This window comes from Leuresthes tenuis, unplaced genomic scaffold, assembly GCF_036924035.1.
Source record: "Leuresthes tenuis unplaced genomic scaffold, fLeuTen1.0.hap1 SCAF_18, whole genome shotgun sequence".
In the NCBI taxonomy this organism is placed as follows: Eukaryota; Metazoa; Chordata; class Actinopteri; order Atheriniformes; family Atherinopsidae; genus Leuresthes; species Leuresthes tenuis.
In genome coordinates, this window is record NW_027325372.1 from 13,844,823 (window position 1) to 13,870,540 (window position 25,718).

The window sequence follows — 25,718 nt, forward strand, 5'->3', positions numbered from 1 at the left end:
CTACGACTCCTTAGAACCTGAAGAAGTCAACAGATTCCAATGCTGGAGACAAGTTGAAGAAAGGCACAGTTGTATTAGCTTGGCAGTAATTAAAGCCCTTTCCAGTGCAAACTTGCTGCAGTAATTACTGTGTGCCAAAGTGGATGAAAGAATGTAAATGACACTTGTTGAGCACATCCTGTGCCAGAGTTAATAGTGATGTCCTCACCAAAGCGTTATGGGTTACACTTTTGCCTGCACTCCATCAAGTCAGATGCTCAAAAAAATAGACCAGCAACGTTTGGTGATTTATCAAACAAATCTACGTAACGATTATGTGCTACACCTTGGTACGATCATTTGTTTTAACAGATCTAATGTTGAGACACACAATGACCAGTCCGGATCGAATAGTTTCTTTGTAATGTGTCAACTTGAAGAAGCATAACGACCCCAGGCCCCATGTTCATCCACATAGAACTATTGCAGTGTGGTATAGAGCTTTCAAAAGTGAAGGACTAAGTGTAAGCGGATAACCCTAAACCAGTCTTAAAGTAATGGCTAGACAGCAGTAAATCAGAAAACAGGGGTATAATTTTACCTCACGCCCAGAAGGAAAATATACACAGCAACTCAAGCCAAAAGAGAGCAGATCCATGAGAGCTCACACAAGGGAAGACTGTCACAATATGTAAATAATTAAACAAAAACTAAATGGGGAGCATCAGCATCACAAGACCCTCTTAACAAGTTGCATTGAGCCTTTCCAAATTGCAAACAACTCCCCCAACAAGTTCATTAACGCTCTTGCTTACAAACTATTTGAGCTTTGCCATGATGCGCACATTGCTTGTGATGAGCAAATTACACCCTAGTATTCTCTAAGAAGTAGATACTTAACCACTCGCATGAAGAGCACTAGAATCAAGGAAATCAGAGGCCCTGTGGCTCAGAATATTCAGAGCACTCAAGTTTGTCTTAGCGGTGCATTATTTTGTTCTTTTTCATCTGCATACTCTCCCTTTTTTCATCTCTGGTGCTTACTTTCTCCCTTTGTATCTGTCTTCCTCTTTCTGCTGCAAACACTCGTACTCCACAATTAACGTCTGGGCTTCCGTGCAATGAGGGAGGAAAGGCCCAGCTCTCTCATTACGCATGCCAAAGGTTTTAACAAAGCAGTATGCTTTGATTTCCATCCGACGTAATTGTTACCAGATGCAGTTTGAGTATCTCGTCTCTCTCCCCTCTTTACAGTGGCGGCTTTGGACGGCGGCCAGAGGGGGAGTGAGTGGATCGCTAGTCAAAACCTAATCTCATTAAAGAGAGAGCTTTATGCCGCCTTGTATCTCTTTGTACACTAACTCCCACAACACACACAGACACACACTGATCGTGTGCTCTTGCACGACGGGGGTCCTACTGTCCCTCCTTGTTTGGACTGTAGAGGAGAAGGGGAAAGGCGATGGAGGTGGAGGGAAGCAACGTGTCTCCAAACATAAAAATGTGTTTTTTTATGAGAGGATGCCGCAAGGGATCAAACGAGGCGCAACAATTGGAAACAAATGTGGAGGATGGGGAATGTTTTCAGGGGGAGTGTGGATCATTTCAAATCAGCTCTTCTGTCTCAATGAAGCCGATCTATGTTGCGCCTTTTGTTGGTGTTTGTTAAAGGGATTTTGGGTTATTTTATGAGTGGTTTCTTTCTGCAGAAAATAGAATATACACAAAAACTAAAATGTGCTAAAAATACATTTTTCTTCTTGTCATTGTTTCACACACAGTAACTAATGGAACTAGCCACTCCCCAACAGCCCTTAATGGCGCTCCATCTCCTCCAAATGGCTACAGCAACGGTCCAAGCTCGTCCTCCTCATCGTCTTTAGCCAACCAGCAGCTGCCGCCGGCCTGTGGCGCCCGGCAGCTCAGCAAGCTCAAGCGCTTCCTCACAACTCTTCAGCAGTTTGGAAACGACATCTCACCTGAAATTGGCGAGCGAGTCCGCACATTAGTGCTGGGGCTGGTGGTAAGTAGCTGTGGTATATATAAGTTTTGAATGTGTCAATGGGCTCCCAGAACACCTGTGTTAGCAAGATATCTGAGAATAATTCATTTAATGTGTTTAGCATTCCCAAAGAACCATTTAGAAGGAGTGAAGGGGAGGAGTGAAGATTCAATGATGTTATTTTACTTGTCAGTCACAGAAGAGACTGCTGCAATTACTTTGATGTTCTTATGGCTGAAAGTAAAAGTTGTTTTTTTTGTATTTTAGACCATAACCTTTGAGGAAGCTGTAAATTCTCTCCAAAACTCTGTAATTGTCTTCCTTCTCAAGAATTTAATAAAGTGTAACCTTTAAGTACGTTTATAGGTAGTTTACGTGGGTATTTCTGGTTCATGCTACGGAGTCCGTACACTGCATTTCAGAAGGAAATATTGTCATTTTTATGCTCTACTACATTTATTAAACAGCTTAAGTACCCAGCTACTTTTAAAACGTGGATAATATGAAGCAGAGTGTAGTTTGGGCCACATCTCAGACGTCTAAAAGTCGTTCTACCATAAAGTGATTTTTTTCTTATCTTAACCTGATTTCGGGACAGAATGTGTAACATCTATGTTGGCTGAAGTGCAAAACCTTATACTTTCCAAACTTAAAAGGCCTAAAAATTGCAAAATTACTATGCTCCCAACCAGAGATGTGTCTTACGCTGTAATATCATCACTTTGCCATTCAATGTTCAACATTTACGCTCAACATCTCACCATCATGTCCACTTTTCAGGCCTCACTTATAAGAAAGAAGGAATGAATGAATTGCAGAGGGTGCTATTTTGCAAACTTCCATGCAAGATGGCGCAATTTAGAGACCTATCCTGCACAATATTCTACACAGTCCTTTCATTTAGTTGACTACTTTCCTCTCATTCACAAATGTTTAGGTTTTGGGTTAGGAGTTAAATATACGTGGTTAGGATTAGAAAAATATACACGGTTACAACTTTGGCATTTTACCATTCGTGGATTGTGATTAATATTGTGTCACGGCTAAGAATCAGAAAACAAAGATATATCTGTTGCCATCTCACAGTTTGCATCCACAGATTTTGATACTCCCACTTTGCGTGGATGCAAATATACCCATTAAACCTTTTTTCTGGATCTGACTATCTCACTTTTAACCAGTAATTAGAGAAAAAGTTAAAATTTTAAAAAACCAAACAGTAGATTTGTGCATTAGAACCTACATTTTTCTTGTTTTCATATCATAACCCCTCAGATTTATCTGCTGTCCATGTATATAAAGTACTTTAAACTGTCTCTAGATCAAGCAGCAGATACAGATACTCCAATGTTATATACAATTATTTATCTAAAGGATAAATAACTAATCAAGCAATGTAGAAATACTTAAATAAATTCCACAAAATGTCCTTGTTCGATCAAGGACATTTTGTGGAATTTATTTAAGTATTTCTACATTGCTTGATTAGTACCGTTACTAAAATGGAGAATCTGAGCACTTCTTCTGTCACTGATACAACAATACCTGGCAAATCTAAGTCAGTACTGGTCCTTCTGTCTTTAGACGCTTGATCCATCATAGATTTAATGGCTATATATTTATTTCAAGGGAATTAAAACTACATTGGATTCATGAACCTCTTTATCTAAAAACAAACCATTGTTATGACTCAGCCTTATGACTTCCATTACTCATCTTATTGCATGTAAAATTTCATTTATTTATTTATTTAGTGAATTTTTAGATGCAACTGCAGTCAAATGATAATTGTAGCTTTGAGAAGCAAAAAATTTAGTTATATAGTGTTTGATAATCAACTGATGAATTAGAGTGGATGTAGAAGTGATCCAGTGCGTTAGCTTCATGAGCTGTATGACTGTGCTGGAGCCCGTAAATTGTCAAATCTTTTAGGTGCGATTTATTCTGCTGCAGAAATGTTCACATTCCCGATGCAACTCAACTTAAGCTGCAAACATGAAAATACAGTTCTTAATATTCATTTATTCACTTGATAAGACAGATGTGCTCTCCAGCTTAGCTGACATGGTTATGCCAAGGCTATAGCTGAAAAAATACATGTGTAAAATACATGTGCAAACCTGAAGATTTAGCACACATCTGTGTGATCAGAGAGAATTTGAGCCTAATGAGCAGGGGGATACAGAAATAGTGACTGAAAGTTGTGTAGAAGGGAGGAGGAGGAGGCTAAGAAGATGGAGGGAGGATTTTTTTTTTTTAATTAGTCACACAGAGCATAACCTGCTTTTGGCTTCACTATGTTTATTTTTCTCAGCGTCTGCATACGCACATGTCTCTCCTGTGTCCTTTTGGCTTGCACACCTCCCCACCATATCTCTCTGCTTCTCCCCCTCTTCCTCTCCCCTCCCACCGTCTCTCCGTCCCTCCTTCTGCCTTATTGAAAAGAGTGACACTGTTAATTAGCTAGTTGTGTGGAGGGGAGAGGGAGCCAGGGAGACTCAGGAGGTTTCACTAGCTGTCAAGAACAGCCCCGACACAATCTGGGCGAACAGATGTAAGACTGAGTGTAACAAAATTCAGGTCTGGGAAATAACGCGTAGAGTATGGGGAGGAAATAATAATAATAGTATCTGCTGCTTTTTTATGTTCTCTGTCTCGCTCGATCCCCGCCCCCCCCCCCTCATTTGTCTGTCATTTTTTCCTCTTTCATGTGCATGCTCAGCTCTTTGAAATGACGGAGGGGGGTAACATGTAATAGGCTCATGTACAGCACCATGCTGATAAATGCATAAATGCCAGCCACATCCAAATAGTAGCAATGGAAATGAAGAGAGGGCAATTAAGACAGAAATAAATCGTATCCTTTGTGAGATTAGGAGACTCTATTTCAGTTAAATAACCTTGACTTCACAAGATCCTGTTCAAAACTACAAGATATGTGCGGCTTTGTAAAAAAAAAAAACATGCATTTGGTAATGTGGTACACACATTAATTCACACTTATCTTTCAGATATGAAATATGTACAATTTTAGCAGGGTCTTGCTGGTATGAAATCAGACTGAAAAACCAACCAACTTGACTCAATAATGTAAATAAATAAAGGCAAGAGTCTGCACTCAGTCTAATTATCATGTAACCGAGACTTTATAAGAGAATCACAGCTCTATGCTACTTAAAGTGAATGAAGAAAGGATCAACTTGTAAAAATAATGACATTTTCTTTGTGGAGTACAGAGGAGTTCTTAGTAGTTCTTAGAGTGTAGTCTTAAAATCCACTTATTCTCAAGTGTAGCACACTTGTTAGAGCTTTATACATTCAAAAACTTAAAATGATCATTTGTTGCATATTTTACAACACGATAAGACTGCATGAGTGTTAGTTTTGTTAATTGAAGGAGATGGGTCTCCTTTTTTTTTGGGTAAGGCTCTTTTCACTGTGGCCTGCCACATATGGTTCCTATTACAACAGCCTAAACACTCACTCCAGGCCAGGATATAGCTTAGCTTCCAATAAGTAATATTATCGCTTAATGCCTTCCACATGGATTCATGTGTTTTCTCTCTGTCTCTCTCTTCTCCTCCAGAATTCCACGCTAACCATCGAAGAATTCCACTCCAAGCTTCAAGAAGCCACCAACTTCCCCCTGCGACCTTTTGTCATCCCCTTTCTGAAGGTAGATATTCAAATACAATTACAACAAATGGATTGCCTGCCTGTACGTCTGATCAGCCAAATCTGGAAAGCATTTAGTCAGCCCGGCTCCAGATGTGCATACTTATGTACATGATATTCGTCCTCATTTTATTCCGTTTTTGAACCTTTTAATCTGTTTTACGTCAAATAGTAATTTGCTGATTTCTTGCCTCTGTCTCAACAACAACAAAATATATTTTTTTCAATTTGGTAAAAAATACTTTTTAACACAGTAACAAAGCCAGCATCACTCTGTGAGAGCTAACAGCTGTGCCCAAATTATATTTGTGTCTGTGCAACATTTCAACAGAAACAAATCTGTTATTTTAAAGAAAATAAATCAATCCCAACAATTGTGGTTTCATATGCTCCTCTCCAGTCTTGTTCTCCCCTTCCTCTCATGCTTGTTTTGTCATTGATTCTTTATCCCTACCAAGCCACAGTTTCAGAAAGTACATCCCATTTTCAGCCATTAGAGCGCTGCATTTCTCGGGGAAGGGGCACTCTCCAAAGCATCCAGCCATGACCTTGCTTCAGCTCATTTGTCATCAGTTGCCTTGTTTCAGTCGTGACAGCGTTCCCCACATCTACTATCTCTATTCCAGTTTGGCACATAAAAAAATGAAGAGAGATGATAATACTTGTACCTGTTTGTACCTACAAATGGAACAGCGGCCATTTGTTTGTCAGATAGTTGCTTTTGCTGGATGTCAGTAGTTTGCATAGCTGCAGGTGAGACGGATGGAAGTGCTATGATTTATTTTTGGTAGTCAAAGATGACAAATGGGACAGGCTGGTGTTCAGATCATGTTATGGGGTTTAGGTGGAGCTAAAATCAATACCTTGAGTGGTAAGAGATAGAGTGCAGGGAGCAGTGTAACATTTAACACAGAGCTCATTTGTTTCTTTTACACACCTCTGCCAAGGCTGCTTTGCTTTCTTACTTTGTTTACTTGCCTTTTACTCTGTTTTATCTCAGTCCCATTCTTTATCTGTTCATCCACCTCTTCTTTATCTGTAGGTGTCCAAGTGACAGACAGATGGATGCTATTAAAAAGAACGCAATATATCACTTACACTGTCTGTGCACTCGCATATGTCTGCGTCTGCAGATGCGTGCATGTGTAAACTGACATTCACAAGCCTATATTATCGTCTAAGATCTGGCATAGTTATAGGCATCAGAAATTGCTCCCTCCAGAGCTGCCATTACTTGCTATTAAAGCTGCATGCCGAGACTTTGTGTTCTCCGTCTTTCCTTCACTGCATCACCTACTTATCCCTAACTTTTCTTCGTCTTTCATTTTGCCGTCACTCGCCTTCTCATTTTATCCCTCTGTCTCTTTTTCTTTCTTTGTGTTGTGACATTACTGCGCTCAGTCCCTCCATCCATCCTCCAGCTCTCTTTTCCATTTCTCGCCAGATGGTTAGTGTATCACTGGGATGGCTGTGGAATCAAAGATGCAACTCTCTTTTTTTCCTCCATCGCTCCTTCTCTGCCTCTCTCTCCCCAGTCTAATTTTAGTGTCTTCCCACTGCGGAGCCTTTAATGCCAGCTACCATATGGTAGCAGAGAGCAGTTGGAGGTGTGGGGAAGCTTTTATAGGTGCGCTGAAGCACAGCTGCAACAATGCACGTCAGGGCTTAAGGTTTCTCATTACATTTATGCTATACCAAGTCAACCCCACCAGCCCTCATACCCCCATTTCAAAACCGCTGGACTCCTTTTCCCTTTTCTCAATGCTTCACCACAAATTGGTTAGGAGTCTTTACTGGAAGGAGGCAATCACAAACCACACAATGCGTCTGACGTGATGTGCTGGCGGTACGCCCGCCTCGCAGTTCTTGCAACAGTGTTTTCTCTGTGTCCAGGGTGAAGTTCTGCTTTTGCTGTCAAAGTGCTTCACTCTTTCTGTGTCAAGCTTATGTAGAAGCTGTGCGGTGAGACAGAGGAGTAAACACATTTGGTGTCACGACTATGAGTCATGTACAATAGTTAAAATAGAAGAATTAAGACATTCAAAGACCGAGTCACTATTCTCCTCTGTTGGTAAATCACACAGAAACAGAAAGCTGATGGAGTGCAGCATATCCTCACTTTGGCGTATTCTGAATAGTTTTTGGCACCATTTGACAAAATGAGAAAATGAGTATTTGAACAATAAATCATCCTGAGCAGATTTTAGCTGCGGCTGCTGAGCACTGCATGAAAATCTCTCTCTTCTTTTTATAAGGTGCAAGTGCAGATGTTGGGTAACTGCACAGAAGCAAATCACTGCACTTTATCATATGAAAAATGAATCACTCTCTTCGCTGGTCCACGTTTCTTGACTCAGTCTTTTTTGTTAATGCCTCCCACATCGCTCTGGCAATTAGGATGACCTCTAATTAATAAAATATGAGTTCAGCAGGGTCAAAGCAATCTATTCTGGGCTCCTTTTTTTCAGAGGGTAATTATGATCATAAACCATTAACGGACCATTAACCCAGGCAGGTAAAGCGAAGGCCAGTGCATGGCATTTCTGTTACCGCAACCAATTACTGGAGGGAGATTTTCAAATGATTAAAGTATTAATATAAGTAAACAATTTGTGGTTGGATTCTACATTCTCTATTTTGTCTCTGGGGAGGACAAGGGTAAATGATCATAGAAGCAGAAGCAAAATCATCAGAAAAAGAATGAGAGCATAAAAGTTTATGGTATGGAGATTATAAACTGGGGAAAAAAGAAAAACGGATTATGTTTTTGAGGACAGAACAAAGATTAACTGACCTGAAATTTGCAAAGATGGCCCCTCCAAAGGCTCATGTGATGTACTTCGCTAAAGTAGCCTTCACTTTTAGTCTGAGCCTGCCTGACGCAACACTTTCATCTTCTTGCTCCGAAATGCACCCCATCACATGTCTTTGAAGTGGGTGCTCACATACCTGCCTGTCCCTGTAACTCAGCATAAGAAGGCAGACCCCCTTGTTGCAGGTGTGTCAAAGAGAATGAAAATTGCTGCTCTTCTGTTAAAAATGCATAAGGCATAGATAAACTTTATGGCTGTTAATGCACTGGGTCACAGGGAGCAGTGGTGTGTTGGCAGCAATGCAAAGAGGGGTGACATGAAACCGAAGAAACGGATCTCCTGTTACTTCAGATCTGTGCATTTAAATTCAGATCACATCACAACAAAATAAAGCAGGAGTATACTATAATTAAATTAAAGCCACAAGCACAACTAGTATATTCTAACAGCATATTGGATCTTCTGTAACAGCCTACGGTGACTTTAATTGCCTCAACTAGTTATTGCAAGGCCAAAGTTTAATTGCTATATTTTAATTTCAAGATGTAAGATTTTTTCAAAACTGCCAAGTGCAGAATCTGACAAATTGGTGTCACTTTTTCCCAAAGTAGCCACAAAAATTATAGACAACCTCTTCAAAAGATGTTAATTAGTGAAGTTAGTGAAACGGCATGATAATTCAGTGATGGTTTTTTCCCGTAGGCCAACCTGCCACTCCTCCAGAGGGAACTGCTGCACTGTGCTAGGCTAGCCAAGCAGAACCCGGCTCAGTACCTGGCCCAGCATGAGCAGCTACTCCTGGACACCAGCACCACGTCCCCTGTGGACTCCTCCGAACTCCTGCTGGACGTCAATGAGAACGGCAAGAGAAGGACACCAGACAGGTGGGAGAACCACAAATTCAGAACATCACTCTGGGTTATTTGGTTTTTGGTGAATCTTGATTTGATTCAGAATCGTTGCGCAATTACGGACAGGTCAGAATGTAGAGTTTCCAAATTGACCTGCTCTACATATAAAGTCGCTGTACCTTTTTCAAATTTTATATTTTTATTGTGCTCATGCATATAATATTATAATAATATTACTGTGCTCATGCATAAATCCCTTTGAGGCTGCCTGCATCACCATGAACTGGTACATTAGTCCACAGACATGAGCTGAGCCGATACAAGGCAAAAGTGAGGCATAAATGTATGTACGGGAAGTGTCTGTCAGTGCACCACCGGGCCTTGTGATGTGCTCTGCTGAACTTCTCAGCTCCTGGCTCCTGCTCTTAATGGGCCAGAACTGAGAAGTGGAAGAGATGGAAAAAGTAGAACCAGACAAACACTTTCATATAACAGGGAGAGAAAAAATAAGGAAGACAGTGGTGACTTTATATGAATCCTTCCACTTTGTATGCTTTTAATATGTCATACCATTTATGTCCATTTATGTATAACTATATTTATGGAGAATTTTACTTAGATTAGATTGGATTATTATCAGAGCCTATACTAGAGCACAGACTCATACATGCATTCTTCCATTCGACGTTATGAAGCATTTTTCTCAGCTTCTGTCACAGAACTTGAAGCACATTTATGTTATGTTGTGCATTTTTGTATGTGCTACAAGTACAATGTAAGTATTGTCTTTTGAGACAAAGTCCCACTGGTCTAGTTTTTTTTTTTTAATACAGGCAGGAGAAAGGAAAATTTACATTATTTGTACATTTATTTGCTGAGGGCCAAAAATGCTGAATGCGATATTAATAATTCTCACCTCTCTTTTCCCCCAACTGTGTGATAGGCAGACTTATTCTGTAATACCTGCATATTTGTAGGCCGTCTGGTGCATTGGGGAATGGGCTTAGGGGAAAAGATGTGTGTGTGAGAGGGAAAATATGTAGTGAGTGAAAAAGAAAGTAGGCACCCGTATTCAGTGAGAAAATACACTCTCCGAGTGTGAATATATGTGTGTGTATGAGTCTCTATCATGTGTGAAAGTGTGAGTCTGCTTCATGTATGTGAATCTGTGCGTCAGTGTGTGTGTGTGCGTGTGTGTGTATGTGGGTGTGTGTGTGTGTGTGTGTGTGCCCAGGGAGATGGGCTGATAACACATACAGATGAGGCTCCAGCATCAATATGGCTGGCTAAGCACCTCTTGTTTCTGCTTACCTCTGCTCTGCAATCCTACTTATTACAGTCTGTGTCAGAGTATTGGAATTTGAACAGGAATCCTTAATTACAGGCAACAATGCACTATCAATGCAACCTAATTAATACAACAGTTTGTTGAAAACTACACCACAAACAGCATGGTGTAGTGCGCATATAAGGGAAAGAAAAGAAAAGAAAAGAAAAGAAAAAGAGACACTGTTTAGTGTGTACGCAGAATATTCCCATACAAGGCAATATTTAAGAAATAGCTGATAATGCACAGTTAGTGGTACCTTTGCTATAACTGTTTGCATAGTAAATTCTGTCTAATTTAGCATATTTTAAGAAAAATTCCATCAGGAATATTCAATGTTAATGTTGAAAGTTAGTTTCCAGTGAATAATTAACTGAACAGAGGATGATCTGCTCTCCATCCTCCTTTTTTTGTTGGTGGGTTTTTTTGGGAGGGGAGTGGGGGGTTTGGTTTACCAAGGTGTCAGATTTTATTTAGCTTGTTAGTCTTCAAGTTGTTCGGAGCCATTGTAAGAAAAAACAAAGAGATAAAACATTCAATGAATATGAATATTCTGACTTCTCAAAACTCGTCTCATTAATAGGGAACCATGTACTCCTCTAAACACTTACTGTACCTATGGAAATTATTTCAATGCCCACTATACAGAGGCTTATATGAGGATAGAGAGTATGTGATGACCAGATGACAGTTAACATGAGCAATCAATTTCAACTTGTTGTTTGAAAGACCAATAAAACTTTCAGAGAGAACATCTCACTAGAAAAGGCAAATAGCCTTGCCTGCAGATATTTATTTTCATGCCAATATCTCAAGATCAAAAACAAATTGTTCTTAGGGGAGCCCCCATGTTTCAGAATTGTGTTACATTCAGTGGTGCCGACGATAAAAAAGTAGTCATCTTTTACTCCAGAATAAGCAAAGTCAAAATAGACTAACTTAAGAGGGGCAAACAACTGGTAGTCCCATGAACCCCCAACCTAAACATCATGAAAAATCTGTGGACAGACCTTAAAGAGCAGTACATGAAACACATCCCAAGAATGTCACAGAACTAGAAATCTTTTGCAGAAAGAAAGAGTGAAAATCCCACAAACAAGAGCCGAGGGACTCTTAGCTGCTACAAAAAGCTGTTTACAAGCTGTGATACTTGACAAAGGGAGTGTTACTAAGTAATGACCATGCAGGGAACCCAGACTTTTTTTTCAAACCCATTCATTTTTCCATTTTGAAACTGTGAGGCTGAAAACCTCATCCTACATAAAACATGAAACAAATGTGCAATCTGCAAGCCTTTTAGATATATGGCCTTCATTTGTAGCTGTTCGCAGAAACATGGCCAAACTTTTGCATGTCACTGAACACTGTATTTTACAGGCAGAAACTGTGAGTCCCATAGCTGAAAGCTTGGTGTCTACAGCATGTGCAGAGGTCCACACAGAAGGTTGTGGCATTCAATTTGTATCTTTATTTTTCAATGTGAACACAGTAAGTAGATAAAAGTATTGAAATGTCATAGTATTGGTACGTGCATGTGGATTGCAATGTGCTGTAATCATCGGTTAATTGTGTGCGCACACATCAGTGCTTTGCTGTGGAGACTGTGAATGTGTGTGCCTGTGTACACTCCGGTGCCTGTAGATATAAACATTGTTGCAGCAGCAAGGCCAGGGAGACAAGAGTGGGAGGGGGAGGATGGATGAGTCGAGGGAGACAGAGAGATGGACGGATGGAAGAAAAGAGCATATGGAGAGCTGTGGATGAGCATTAGGAGCCCATAAAAACAGCTCATTAAGAAGTTCAATCTGTTCATCGGAGAGAGAGATGGGAAAGAAGAGGAGTGAGACAGAGGGGGAGAGAGGAAACAGGGGGACTGCAGATAGCGGGGGAGGTTGGCAAGTTTTAACTGTGAACTGGCAAAGCTGAGAACACACACGCATACTGCAGAAATACAGACACACATGTGCAAGCATGCACACACACAAACACACCTGGCCGTATTAATCTGCGGAAGCAGGTGAACAAAAATCCATCTGATTCCCTCGAAGATGCTTGTGTGAGTATGCATGCGTGTGTCTGTCTGATGCGTGTGTGTGAGCGTGCACAGTCGAGTTTTAACTGTGTATGCATGAATGGGTCTGTTTCAGAAAAAAATGCCAGATAATTCTGGAAAAAGCAGCCTTTCATGGCAATTACTTTATCTGGTAGGAGGTTGGACTCAAACCACAGATAACAGCACCAGAGTGTGAACCACTTGTTGCGCTCTTGAATGAAATAACTGCAACAGAAAAATGTTGTACCAGTCATTTCGAGGAAATAGATGTGATGTAAACATAATCTGCACCTGCATCATCTGCTCTGCTCTCTTTTATTTCCTTTTACTTCCCCAAGAAATCTTATGTTATCTCCACGGCTATCACTCTTGCAAGAATATGTTGAAGACTGAAAACAGCAGCAAATATTTTAGCCATAACTGGTCTGGCCTCAAAACTCATCTTTCTGTATCTCCACTCAGAACCAAAGAGAACGGCTTTGAGCGAGATGGTGCCCTGCACCCCGACGTACACCCCAGCAAACGGCCTTGCACCATAAGCCCTGCCCAGCGTTTCAGCCCATCCAATGGCCTCTCCTATCAACCTAACGGCCTGCCCCACCCAGGCCCACTCCCGCCGCAGCACTACAGGCTAGACGACATGGCCATCGCCCATCACTACCGCGATACCTACAGACACCCCGCCTCCAATCATCGGGAGATCCGGGAGAGACCCAGGCCCATTGGTGAGGATATTGTGGTTACATGAGTGTTTTGGCCTCTGTCTATTTCAAAGAGAAACATGAGGATGACTTTATATTAAAGTAAAAATAACATACATCATTTCATGTACAGGGTTGATTTATAGATTTATTTATAGACATAGATAAGTCTTAAAAAAACACTGTTCTGTGGACAGAGGAAACCAAAGTGAGGCTATTTGGGAAGGCAGTGCTTCAGTTTTTATATGGGATAGTAAATGAGGCCCATAAGGAAAAGAATATTGTACATCAAGTCAAAGTCTGTGGATGTTCCTCTCTGCTGTGAGACTGCCTTGCTGTATCTTATACTAACTCCATTGTTTTGCGTCAAAGGAATGTTGAAATCAGACAATTACCAAGACATTTTCAAATCAGATGTTTAAGCCTGTGTCAGAAAACTGATTTGAGGTGATAATCTTGAGTCTCTTAGTAGAAAGACAGCAACTCAAAACACATTTCAGCTGCAGCAAAACAAAACAAAAAAAGGTTGAATTCGGCTGAATTAAATCATTGAAAAATATTTTGAGAGAGCTGAAATCTGTCATTGAAAAGGGATTCCTGAAAACCAAAAACAGATGGAATGCATAACAACGGAGGAGTGGCAGCAGCCAGTAACAGAGAGGGGCCAAGAAGCTTCTAGATACATGGCTACAAGAAACATTTCAAGTCTGTGATTGTTGCCAGAAATGTGTTGTCAAAGAACAGAGCTGTAATTTCTTTCTTTCTTTTCAAACCACTGAGATGTGTATTTATAAGCTTAATTATTACCCATCCCTGTCCATTTCAGCTTTGAGGATGCTTGCTGGAGAGCAAGAACTAATGCTACAACCGCTGATAGAAGTAGAGTGGTAATATGTATGAGCTCACCATAGATTTTGACACATTTTCGAGAAGTGTCAGATACATTTTCCCGAATAGACCAAGTCGTAATGAAGCTGTAATGAAGATTTTGGCTGTGTTCTAAATATAGGAGACATTTACCATGTCCCACCCTGTGATGGATGTTTACTGGGCTAAAAGTTCTGTAATTTGCCCTCGGGAGAGAGAAATGGATACTGCAGCGAAGAAGGCGGGAGTAAAGTAGGGGAGAAAGAAATGGATGGAGAGAGGGTGTTAAACATGGACCAAATGAAAGAGAGTGGAAAGAGAGAAGGAGGGAGTGATGGAGTAATAGTATATTTATACATCCAGTGTCACCCTGACTTTATCTTTGTCTTTTTTTTTCTCCATCTCTCCATTTGTTCCTCTGTCCATGTTTCTTACTATAGGTATGCATGCAGGGACCAGGCAGGAGGAGGTGATTGACCACAGGCTGACAGACAGAGAATGGGCTGAGGAGTGGAAGCACCTTGACCATGTAAGAAAAGTAATAACATTTTTTATTACTATACTCCTCTCTCTCTGTAAGTCACAGGTTATAGTAGTTATTATGTTATATTAAATGGTATATCACACAGTGACGTATGTTCATCATATATTTTAGATTCTGTTGTTATGGATTGCTTTATTTGTAAAAGTTTTTTTTTTAAATCATGTAAAAGGTTCACAAAGATGGCACACTTTGAAAAAATAAATAAAATAACTGCATTACAGTCGGCTCTTTTAGAACAGTTTTTTTAATTTAAAAATGTATGTTTATCAAAAAGAAAAGTTTGACATGTATATGTCAAGACTAACAATCAGACTTTTTATTCTTAAAAGAATTTGCAGACATGCATGACATGTGCTTGCGTGGTCGTTTGTTCCCTCGCCGTGTAAACTGAGAACGAAGAGTTGCATGTTTGCACACTGAGGCTGCTGTTCATAACTTTATCCAAGTTTGAAATACGTAAATTGTTCTTTTTCATGGCACATTTGTTTCACCTTGTTGTTGCTATGCAGCGATAATTTGATCGAGCAGGGACATAATGTGAACACAAATATGATGTCGAAGTGAAGCGATGAAGCAAGATGTTAGCTGGGAAGGTGTGATCTGACATACGTTTCAGCAATGAAAATTTGTCTCTGAAATATGCATCTATAATTCCACAACCACACTCTACAATAACATCCAAAAATAGCATGGCAGATGTTAGCTTTAATGTTCAACTCTCCACTATTGCATCCTTGCTGAATTTGAATCAACCCACCCATCCTTTCTACGTGTAAACTCAGCGTGATGTCTGCCTCTTGTCCCACCCAGCTGCTGAACTGTATCATGGACATGGTGGAGAAGACGAGGCGCTCACTGACGGTGCTGCGGCGGTGCCAGGAGGCCGACCGCGAGGAGCTCAACTACTGGATTAGACGATACAGCGATGCCGAAGAGCTAAAGAAGGGTGCTGCAAGTGGGCAGTCAAGGCAGCAGAGCCCCGCGGCACAGGAAAACGCAACACCAGGTGGGAGATCATATGTATCACATGCATGCTTTAGAGAGCAAAGGTGCCTAAAAAAAGCCGAAGAGTATTTTTTATTCTTTATTGTAGGTTTCTTTTTAATCCAACATCAGCAGCATATAATTGTTTAAAACTTTCATTTTCTCTTTTTACACTTCTTGCCACAATATAAAGGAGGTGGGAAGAGTGGTACTTTTCAAGTTTTCAAGCCCACTACTAAAGCAGCCAAATCCAAGAGCTTTGCTATTAATCCTTTAGCTTTCCCATTTTTATTCATACAAACTCTCCAGGTTTAATTTAGAGACCTCGTATTTTTCAGTTTGCCTTATAACACCGGCCATGTGACATAACTCCCTATTTTATCACACTATACTGATGGTCAGCACTTCTTTATGTACCATTAAAGCCATTTTCCAAAATATAGTTTATTATCCATGACAAATGATGGATGGTTGGCCTCAAGCCTTGGAAGAACTACCAAAAGGTTCTATATGATGTTAATTTGTTCAACAATATTTCCAGTAACCTATGTTGTGCAAAACAATGGCTGATTTCTTGTTACCATTGGTGTGTGTGTTCCCACAGAAATTCACAGGGAGCTGCTGCACAGGCCTGGGTCTGGCTACGTCCCTGAGGAGATCTGGAAGAAAGCTGGTGAGCAGCCGCTCCACAGCTTCAATCATCACATGTTCATCTCTCAGCAGTTTATAGGACTTTTTGCTTTGTAGAAATCAAGACCATCTGTGTCACCCAGATAACTCATCAGAGGAGCTCCTTCAAACCTTGAGCCCTGTTAAACTTGCATAAACAGGCAGGCAAATCCTTGGAAGACATGTATATCCGATAGAGTTACAGTTTACTGACTTTCACCACCACACTCCAAATACGATGTCCGCGATTTTATTACATCAGTCAAATAAGGAGCATGAGTGGCTTTTAAAGCTGGTCTTGTGATTCTGCTGTTATAAGTACAGCTGCAAGACATGGTTTTGACTTTGGCGTTTTAGTTTTTCCTTTAATGAGAGACATCTCAAGTACTGTACTTATGCCATACTTAAGAACTAGTCTTGAAAGATATCTATATCTGTAACAATGGTTTTAAAAGCAGAAGTTGTTATTACGTTAACACACTCAAACAACAGCCTTTAAACTTATTAGAGTTCTAAAAAACTGAAAAGAATTAGCTCTGAGAGTTCAGAGCTTAAGGAGTCCCTGTTGTATTCACCATCAGTGATAGAATATACCTGCCTTTTAAACCTGATGGAGAAAAGAAATTGTCTCTTTGCTTGACCAAGCATGATGTATGAGATACTCAGAACAAGTAATATGCATTTAAATTGAATTGAGTATCACCATCGGGACTCTGCCTACTCTCCGGTACTCTCCTTGTCCTCAGCAGCTTTGATTGATCTTCCATCTCAGGCATTTGGTGTGTAATCACAATTCCATGCACAAGGAATATATATCAAGGCTCCAGGGCAATTTCCATGACTTCAGTCAGCATAGTCGGTTAAAGACAAACCGGCCTGGTTTAAACATTTTTGCTCAGTCACAACGGAGAAAAAAATATCCCCGTTTTAATAGAAGCACACATTCTGTCTAATACTGAAAGCAGATTTTGCGTGTGTAATAGAGGTGTAATGTGTTCAAATCAAGCCAAGTGGGGCATATTATCAGACATAAAGCTGTATTTATTTCTGCTATTTTGCATTCTCCCTGCCTGCTTCTCGGTATTATCCTTTCCTTTTCAGTTTCTGAGGAGAGACTGATTTAAATGTGACCCGGGGAAGATTGCAAAATAGGATTTTTTAACACAATGGAGTGCAGCCGTGAATACATCTGTTTGAAAGGGGCAAAATGTTTACAGTTGGTGATAAATATTCAAGCACCTTGCACAGTGTCCTACCGCTTTCCTGCTTCCTCTCACCACATGGGCCTCTGGGATCACAATGGAAACGCATAATTTAAATGTAAATTGGCTGATTTGCATACGCAATTAGTCAAGTTACAGGCTTGATGGGAGCAAACAAAAAGCCCTCCTTTCGCTTTGACGTTCACTCAGAATTCCACTGCTTAATATCCATACACAAGGTCATTTATTCCACAAAAGTATAAAATAACACATTGCTCCAGCTTAAAAGCACAGTGTATGAGTGATAACCTGGAAGTAATTGGCTTATGCTGTTGCCTTCAGGAAATTCTTTATCCCCAAGTCAAATAAAAAGTAATTTTCCATTGAAATATCACATTCTCAACCACAGAACTGACTAATCATATTTCAGGAAATCATTTTTGCTATCACAGGCAAGCCCAATGTTCAGATGTCACTGTCATAATCTCCAGAACTGTAAAAAAATATCAGATTTAGTTTCAGGGGGGTGGTCTATGTCTTTCAGGTGTGTTCGATATTGAGCAAAAGAAACATTTCTGTTGATAATCTGTTGAAAGGCGCAACCTCAGAGTAATTTCAGTTTTTTTGCTGTTGAATACAGTTAAATGAGCCCAGTGTATCGATAAGCCCGCTTAATATGAGAGATAAGAATCCAGTCATATATTCATGGATCACAAGGTGTGTCTCTAAACAAGCCACTCAGATTTGCCACACTTTGTGATGTCATTAGGATGTAAGCGCTGCCTCCAATCGATGATCTGAGCAAGTAGAATCTGTATAAGCTGTATTGCTCCCAGTGGCTGCTCATCTCTATTACTTATTGAACTATAACTGAATGGGACGTGGGCAGCAGCTCCACTGGAAAAATAATCAAAGACAATGAAACCACCCATCTGAAACAAAGCTAAAGTCAGAGTGTAAAAGGAGTTCAATATGTACTCTTTAAAATTCAGATGTTGTAACATTTATGTCCCGAACAAAAGGAAAAACTCAACAGGGACACTTCAAATTTAGAAGTGCAATCACTAAAAAAAATAAAAAGACCCAACGACAGGTTGACATAATGCATACTACATTGCAGGTACGGCAGGCCTGACCTCCTCTGTCTCCACACTCTTTCCAGAGGAGGCCGTGAATGAAGTGAAGCGGCAGGCTGTGTCAGAGCTGCAGAAAGCCGTGTCTGAGGCTGAGCGTAAGGCTCATGAAATGATCAGCAGTGAGCGGGCCAAGATGGAGCGTACAGTAGCTGAGGCCAAGCGTCAAGCAGCTGAGGATGCACTCTCCATAATCAACCAACAGGAAGACTCCAGCGAGGTGAGAACATTAGCACACATCATCAGCTGTCAGTGTCCTCCTCTGGCTTGGTAGTTATGGCATTGTGGTTTGCTTTTCAGCATGTTCTCGTAACTCCCACAGCTGACGGCATCCGTGTCCTTTTTCAAAGAAGGTTCTCTTGTATTTCATTACCACCATGCATCAACTTTATGTGAAAGTCTGCTAATTATTCACAGCTTGAAACTGTTGCAGAGGATAGTCGAAAGTAGATCAGAATAAAGCAAAAGCATCACTGCCCACCTTTCTCTTTGTTCCTAACGCAGCAGTCAGAACATTAAAAAGGCTGTTATCAATTGAGCAGAAAGGAAATGAGAAGAGGAACTCTCATTGGCTAATGACCACTGGAAACCTTTATGTTTAATCAGCTAAGTGAGAGGGAAATATGTCTCACAGCTGACATTAATTGCAGGAGTTACGTTTGCATCCCAGAGGAGAACCTGTAGAGGCTGTTCATAACTTTGTTCTCCTGGTTTCTGCAAGTATCCGGCCTCCCTGTGATGTCCCTGATATATAAGAAGCCCAAAGTGTAATAAGATCTGTGGTATGGTATAAGCTTAAGGGCTGAATATAAAAGCAGCGGCTTGTTTTATTACGTGACCTGTACACACTGTATAAGTCAGTTCTATGTTTCGTGTGTTGATTTGTAAAACAAAATCAGAAATGACATCTCTGTGCTGTAAAATTATATAAACCAGGGCTACCAGTCACACCATAGTTCTATCGGTGAACGATGTTCCTAAACTGAATAATTATCTGTCTGACTGTGATTTCTTCCACTGTGTTTAATTGCATATTTCTGTCTCTGTTTCTCTGGTCAGAGCTGCTGGAACTGCGGTCGTAAGGCCAGCGAGACATGCAGTGGCTGCAACACAGCGCGTTACTGTGGCTCCTTCTGCCAGCATAAGGACTGGGAGAAACACCACCATGTCTGCGGTCAGACCCTCCAGGCCCAGCAGCAGCAGTCTAGCCAGCAGCAGGGAGGCATCCCGGGGTCAGAGACCCCTGCTCCCATCAGCTCCTCTGCCTGCACTCCAAGTAGTGGGACAGGGAGTCCAGCTGCAACCCCACCTGCTGCTACCCCACGTTCATCTACCCCCAGCACCCCGTCCTCCTCTGCCCTTGATGGCACACCACGCTAAGAGACACACAGAGAGTTTGGAGGCGAAAGCTTCCTGAGTGTTGTGGCCAGCCCTCGAACCCACAACTGTCTACATTGCCTTGCAAAGATGCTACGATAACATGGCTAACAGGAAGAGACGGCAATGCTTCTGTCTGTGTTGCAAAGAAGGAAGAAGACGAGGTCCATAATCAGGTCATATTGACTTGCCATGACTTTAAAGAAACACAAAGATATTCTTTGTTTTGAATGAATGAATTTAAATATTAACATCCTTTTATGGTTACACTTTCACTATTGTTGTTGTCCGTTTGTCGTTGTATCTGTTATTGATGATATTGTTGTCATTGTAGCTTATCTTGTTTTCTTCTGTAAATATGAAGACTCAGAGCAGACATAGCCGTGAACTCAAGAGAAATATGTCTGACCTTCCCTTTTTAAATGTTTTATTTTCGACTCTTGAATTAAAGCTTATTTCCCTCCTGTTCCTTGGACAAAAGCCTAGTCAACCTCAGACATTTTACCAAACAACATACCAAGGTAACATTACTAGCTAGCGGATTGACGGAACTCATCAATACTCATTGTAAGAGATTAGATTTAAATAACCTAAACAGCACAAAGACAGATAAATAAACAAGTTTCCTGTCTGCAGAAGGGAGAGGGATGGACGGAATCTCTGGCCCACAGACCGCCATGAAATGGGCAGATGCGCACCAGATTGCAAGCAGAGCCAGCTGTTCAGCTAATGTTATTTCCCTCTCACTTGTAATAATATCCAGGTCAGTGGGCTGGGAAATACAAATCCGCCCCCCTGAAGGATGTGAAAGGAAGAATTCTTGGACAAGATACAAAACTTTGCCCACGGCACACATGGAGGATGTACTGATTACAGTTCGCACATGCATGCTCAGTGGGTCACAAAAGCTCTCAAACAAACAGGAAGTAAGGTCATCATCCTGCCAGCGAGACTGTCAAATCACCTGGAAAGCAGCCGCTGGGCTGCTCAAGAGCAACCTACGGTGTGGAGGCCCCCCTTCTCTTTCATCTTTGAAAAACATTTTCATCTTTCTTCAGGTTCTTATTTGTTTTTCTGTAGATGTCACAGTGTTTAAGACTTCTGTCCTGTGGTGTCACCAATGGTTATTTATTGTATATGTGTTGGACAATTGTGACAATGCATAGTAATTCAACCAGTCACAACTGAAAGTCCTTCATAACTCTCTCCCTAGCTGGTGCAAAAAGAGATAAAAAAAAAGAGAAATGTTATCTTTTTTTCCAAGCTGCTTTTCTATTCTGTGTGTAAGTGGTAGATTCCTTGTAGTTCTATAAGTTTTATTCCTCCCCGTCCTCAAGAAAAGACACAAGCTATATCTCAGAGCTGCTACTTGAGTCCGACCCAGATCTTTTCTGAGAACTAGCATGTTGCGCGGAATGCTAACCTAAATGTTTTGTACAAGGGACATACATAAATGTATTTGCACTGTCACGGAGGTTATTTTGGCATGCTTCTTTTCAGCATATTTGTGTTGTCTGTATAGAGCCATAATTCATCAACCATTTTGTATGTAGTATTAACATTGTCAGTTTTTACATTCTTTTGAGGGATGACATTGGAAAAACATAGACGCACCGATTTCATGTTGTTTCTGTTTTTTTTCTACTCGACATGCGAAGAAAAGCAGCCATAAAGTCATGTTTTTGTTTGAATAGTTACAGACAGTGCATGCACATTACTGAACGTTTGTCAAATATTTGTTATTTTTTAGAAAAACTGCAAAAAACAACCAAAAAAAGTTAAAAAAAAAACACAAAAAAACACAAAAAAAATATTCTAACAAAGTAATTTTCCAAATGCAAAGGTGTAGACTCTGATTGACAGCTTTAACACTGCAAAGCACCAGGTAACACACACAGTATTAATACACGCGTTAAGCATGAAAACACAGAAAACAGCCAAAGACTGATACCAAGGACCAAAATCCCGATTTAAACAATTTCTGGGGAAAATAAAAAAGGTTTGTCTGCTCAAATAGTTGGTTATTTATTTCTGCAGGTTTTTGTTCGCACACAACCTGATTTATTTAGATCTTTTGTGGAAATCTGAGGCGCTCATCTTGTGTTGTGAAATGAGAAGGTGTCAGTTTGACATAAGAACAGCAGTGATACTTTTGAACTGGAGCAATAACAACTATTGGTGTGACGTTTGACATGATATTTAGCGACCTTGTTTGTGCACTTTCTCATTACACGGATGTCAGATTGAGTGTCCGATTCAGCTTGAACCGGTTAAGTTTTTGATCTGCGGTGAATGTGAGACAGGGCTTTCAAAATAGTGGGGTTTTTTGTTTGTTTTTCTTCTTTTCATTTGAGAAAAAAAAAAACGAAAAAAAAGTTTTGGACAGGTAATCAGTTGTAGCTTTGTTATAAACCTTCATTGTAAATCAAACCAACCTCTCATGTGCAGTAAGAGAGCGCTTATCCTGACACACACGAAGGCTCCTCACCCCATACACCTTGGTGCTACACAGAATTGCGTTACAAAAAATTCAGACCTCAAGGAACACGGGGAGGCCCACAAAAGTTTAGGGCAGTTTGTTCCCTCTAGCCTTCATCATCTCTCCCCTCTTCTCTAAACGACAAAAAAAAAACAACACACACACCTGCATTCTTGACTTTAAAGGGTTAAACAATCCAAAAAGGTGTCTAACACCCTACTTGCAACTTCTCAGAAGCTGTGAAGAGACAGCCAAGCTGTTTTAACACTAGTGTGTTTAGAAGTATACTACAAATAACTTGTTCATTATTATCAGGGCAAAATCTGGGTTTTCAAGACAAACACTATCGGTCAATGGCTCTTTGAAAAGCTCCCTTTTTTTCCCCCCTCTTCCCTCCTCTATGTGTGTTTTGCTGCAAATTCCTCGGTGGCAAACAAGTCTCACTCTACCTCTTACAGCACGATAAGAGCATCAGTCGTAGCGCTGATACTGGTCTAGTCGAAACCAAATGGGCACAAGAGAACAGGAAAATAAAAAAAAGTAAATAAAAAACCCAAAGTCGAAGCTCATACAGCTGCAAAACCATATCACTACTTGGTAACAATGCAGACCTCATAAGTAAAAGAAACATAAATGAACAGTAATGAGAAAAAAAAATGAAAAGAATGTTTTTGTTATGTTCCTTTATGCCTGTGGCGTTTCTAGAGTACATCAAGAGTTTGAATTGTTTTACCAGATCTAAAAAAAGTTGTGCTGATTTTTAGGTAAAGTGTCGTGGATTCCTATTTCAATGACACAAGCAAAGGTCACAGATAAGAAATGTTTCTCTTGCTTTTTCTTTCTCCGCTTTTTTTCTCCTCTTCTCTGTTGTGAAGACATGCTGATGTGCTTGTTGACCTGTCAGCTGGGGGATACACAAAAGGCGAAGCTTGTAAAAAAAAAAAAAGAATAAAAAAAGAATAAAAAAAATTGAACATGAAAATCAAGGCTGTGAATTTAGGCATGCCTGTTTTTACAAAAGGGGAAATCTTCTTTAAATGTCCTGCTTATTACGAAACATTGGGAGAATTGTCGGGGCCAGGAGTGAACAGCGTAGCATTAATCACAGGGAATGAGTTGAACTTCTGGGGTGGGTGGGGTTTTCTGTTCTTTTGAGAAAAACTATTGTGAAAAAAAGCTCAAATAATTTGAAGTTGTTGTGCAATACTTAATTGAGACATGAAAACCACAGGTTAGTGGTAGGCTGATGCTAAGTGGTCTTTACATCACTTAGGGTCAGTGAATTCTAGAGAGCTTTCCAGTCTACTATGTCAGAACTGTGGTTTCCTGTTGACTTTATTTCTTTTTGTTTCTTCTTTTGTTTTGTTTTGTTTTTTTGTTTTTTTTTTCTTTTTGGGCTGTAAACTATGATCTGTCAGTCTGTGAAACTTTGCAGTATAATTCTGGTATTGTTGTTCTCTTTACGGTGTAATAAATATGTTAATTCTTGCCCAGAGACTTGAGACTTGTATGCTTTGATTGCAACAGAAGATTAGCATTAGCACCGATAGCACTTCACAGCATGAAGTCGGCACTTAAGCGGACCGGTAGGTGAAATGCATTATGACATTAAGAGGTATAGGAAGGGTACAGCACTGCTTTGAAGCTTGACCCAAACTCGAAATTCAAGATGAACAATATTAGCTGCCACAATTGGCTGCCTAGATGGTTAATTATTGCTGCCTTTTGAAGAATCTGCACCAGTAATACATGCCGGTTAAACACATTTGTGATTTGTGATATCTTACATTCAATTACAACTCTGATAAACTATTAGGTAAGATGCTATGCAGCATTTACAGGCCAGCCCATCATGCTGTGAATCCTTGCGGAATTAGCATTCTCTTACTTTTAGACCAGTAAATTCAACTCCTTTTTTTAACTAGCAGATTAATACTGGGATGTTACTCAGTATGAATATCCCACCTATAAAATAATACATGGAGTGTAAAATTAGATCTGTACATGGATCAAAGCTGCTCTCTCCTACATTTTCTAGACAGCAGTGATTAACCCTACTTATGTTCTGTGCTCTTTTTTGCTGCTTTGCATATCAGACCACATAACAATAAATACAATAAAATGCCCAATCGTGTATAATTCACCAGTAAACAATTTCAATGTAGGCTATTTTTTCTCAAATTTGTTCAGCTGTTAGTGCTCTAAAGAGACACTATTAAAAAGTGAGGAATCAGTTATTGCTGAGTTCTGTACATCCAAAACCCCCAAATGACTGCTAAGTACATGCACAGCTTCTTCATTTTTCCAGAGTGATGACTATTCTTCCTGTTTCCACATGAAGACCTGACTTTTTTTTTTTTTTAAAGTGGCACTTTTCTTCTGGTGCAGTGTCTGCAAAATATATAATGGTTTGTCCAGTCTTCAGTTAAAGACACACGTTCCAATTTAGATTATATCTACAAACCTACAGTAAGGGACAGTTTTTGAAAAGGGAAACATTTTTTCAATTGATTTAATCTACAAAAACTCAAAGGTCAACATCGGAGGGCTTTAGTCATATTCACAGTCTACTCAAAAGACCTCCTCTATGCAGTACCCTCACAGTCATATGTGATACTGTAGAATAAAAAGTCATGTCGTCAAATGTACTTCATTCCTCTTTCCCAACACAGTGCTCACAAGTGTTGCAACAATTTAAGAACATGTAATAATCAAACATTCTCTTTCTCAGTCATAAATACATTCTGACAATATGTGAGATAAAGATTTCCAGGTGAAATATATTTGAGAGGTTTGGGGTTTTCATGGACTTGAACTGATGTGAGTATCACATATTTTCAACATATTTAAAAGACAACAACTCGGTGCACATGGACATGCAAAATGTTCGCTGACTGTGCTGCACTCTGGGCTAAAAGAGGGGCTACAGCTCTGGGGTTTTTTTTTTAACTGTAATATATAACATGGAGACTGTCAGCAAAAACCTGCCAAAAAAGACAACTAAAGAGGAAAGACTGACTGATTTCACCTGTCAGCAAGACAGCTGGCAACTCATTCTCAGT

The 25,718-nt window shown here is 40.2% G+C and overlaps 1 protein-coding gene across 5 annotated transcripts in view; it reads left to right on the plus strand.

Moving 5' to 3' along the window:
• The window catches only part of runx1t1 (RUNX1 partner transcriptional co-repressor 1), a 58,425-nt gene extending 34,272 nt beyond the window's left edge, over positions 1-24,153 (plus strand). For 2 of the 5 annotated variants that reach the window (XM_072370554.1, XM_072370558.1), the window contains exons 3-11: positions 1,761-2,002; positions 5,568-5,657; positions 9,172-9,353; positions 13,163-13,425; positions 14,709-14,806; positions 15,623-15,818; positions 16,401-16,469; positions 18,788-19,020; positions 19,860-24,153. In XM_072370554.1, coding sequence (XP_072226655.1) covers positions 1,761-2,002; positions 5,568-5,657; positions 9,172-9,353; positions 13,163-13,425; positions 14,709-14,806; positions 15,623-15,818; positions 16,401-16,469; positions 18,788-19,020; positions 19,860-20,180 — 1,694 coding nt within the window. In that variant the 3' untranslated portion in view covers positions 20,181-24,153. The remainder of the gene's footprint in view (positions 1-1,760; positions 2,003-5,567; positions 5,658-9,171; positions 9,354-13,162; positions 13,426-14,708; positions 14,807-15,622; positions 15,819-16,400; positions 16,470-18,787; positions 19,021-19,859) is intronic. The other 3 variants (XM_072370555.1, XM_072370556.1, XM_072370557.1) reach the window with 3 other exon arrangements.
• The last annotated feature ends 1,565 nt before the right edge of the window (positions 24,154-25,718 follow it).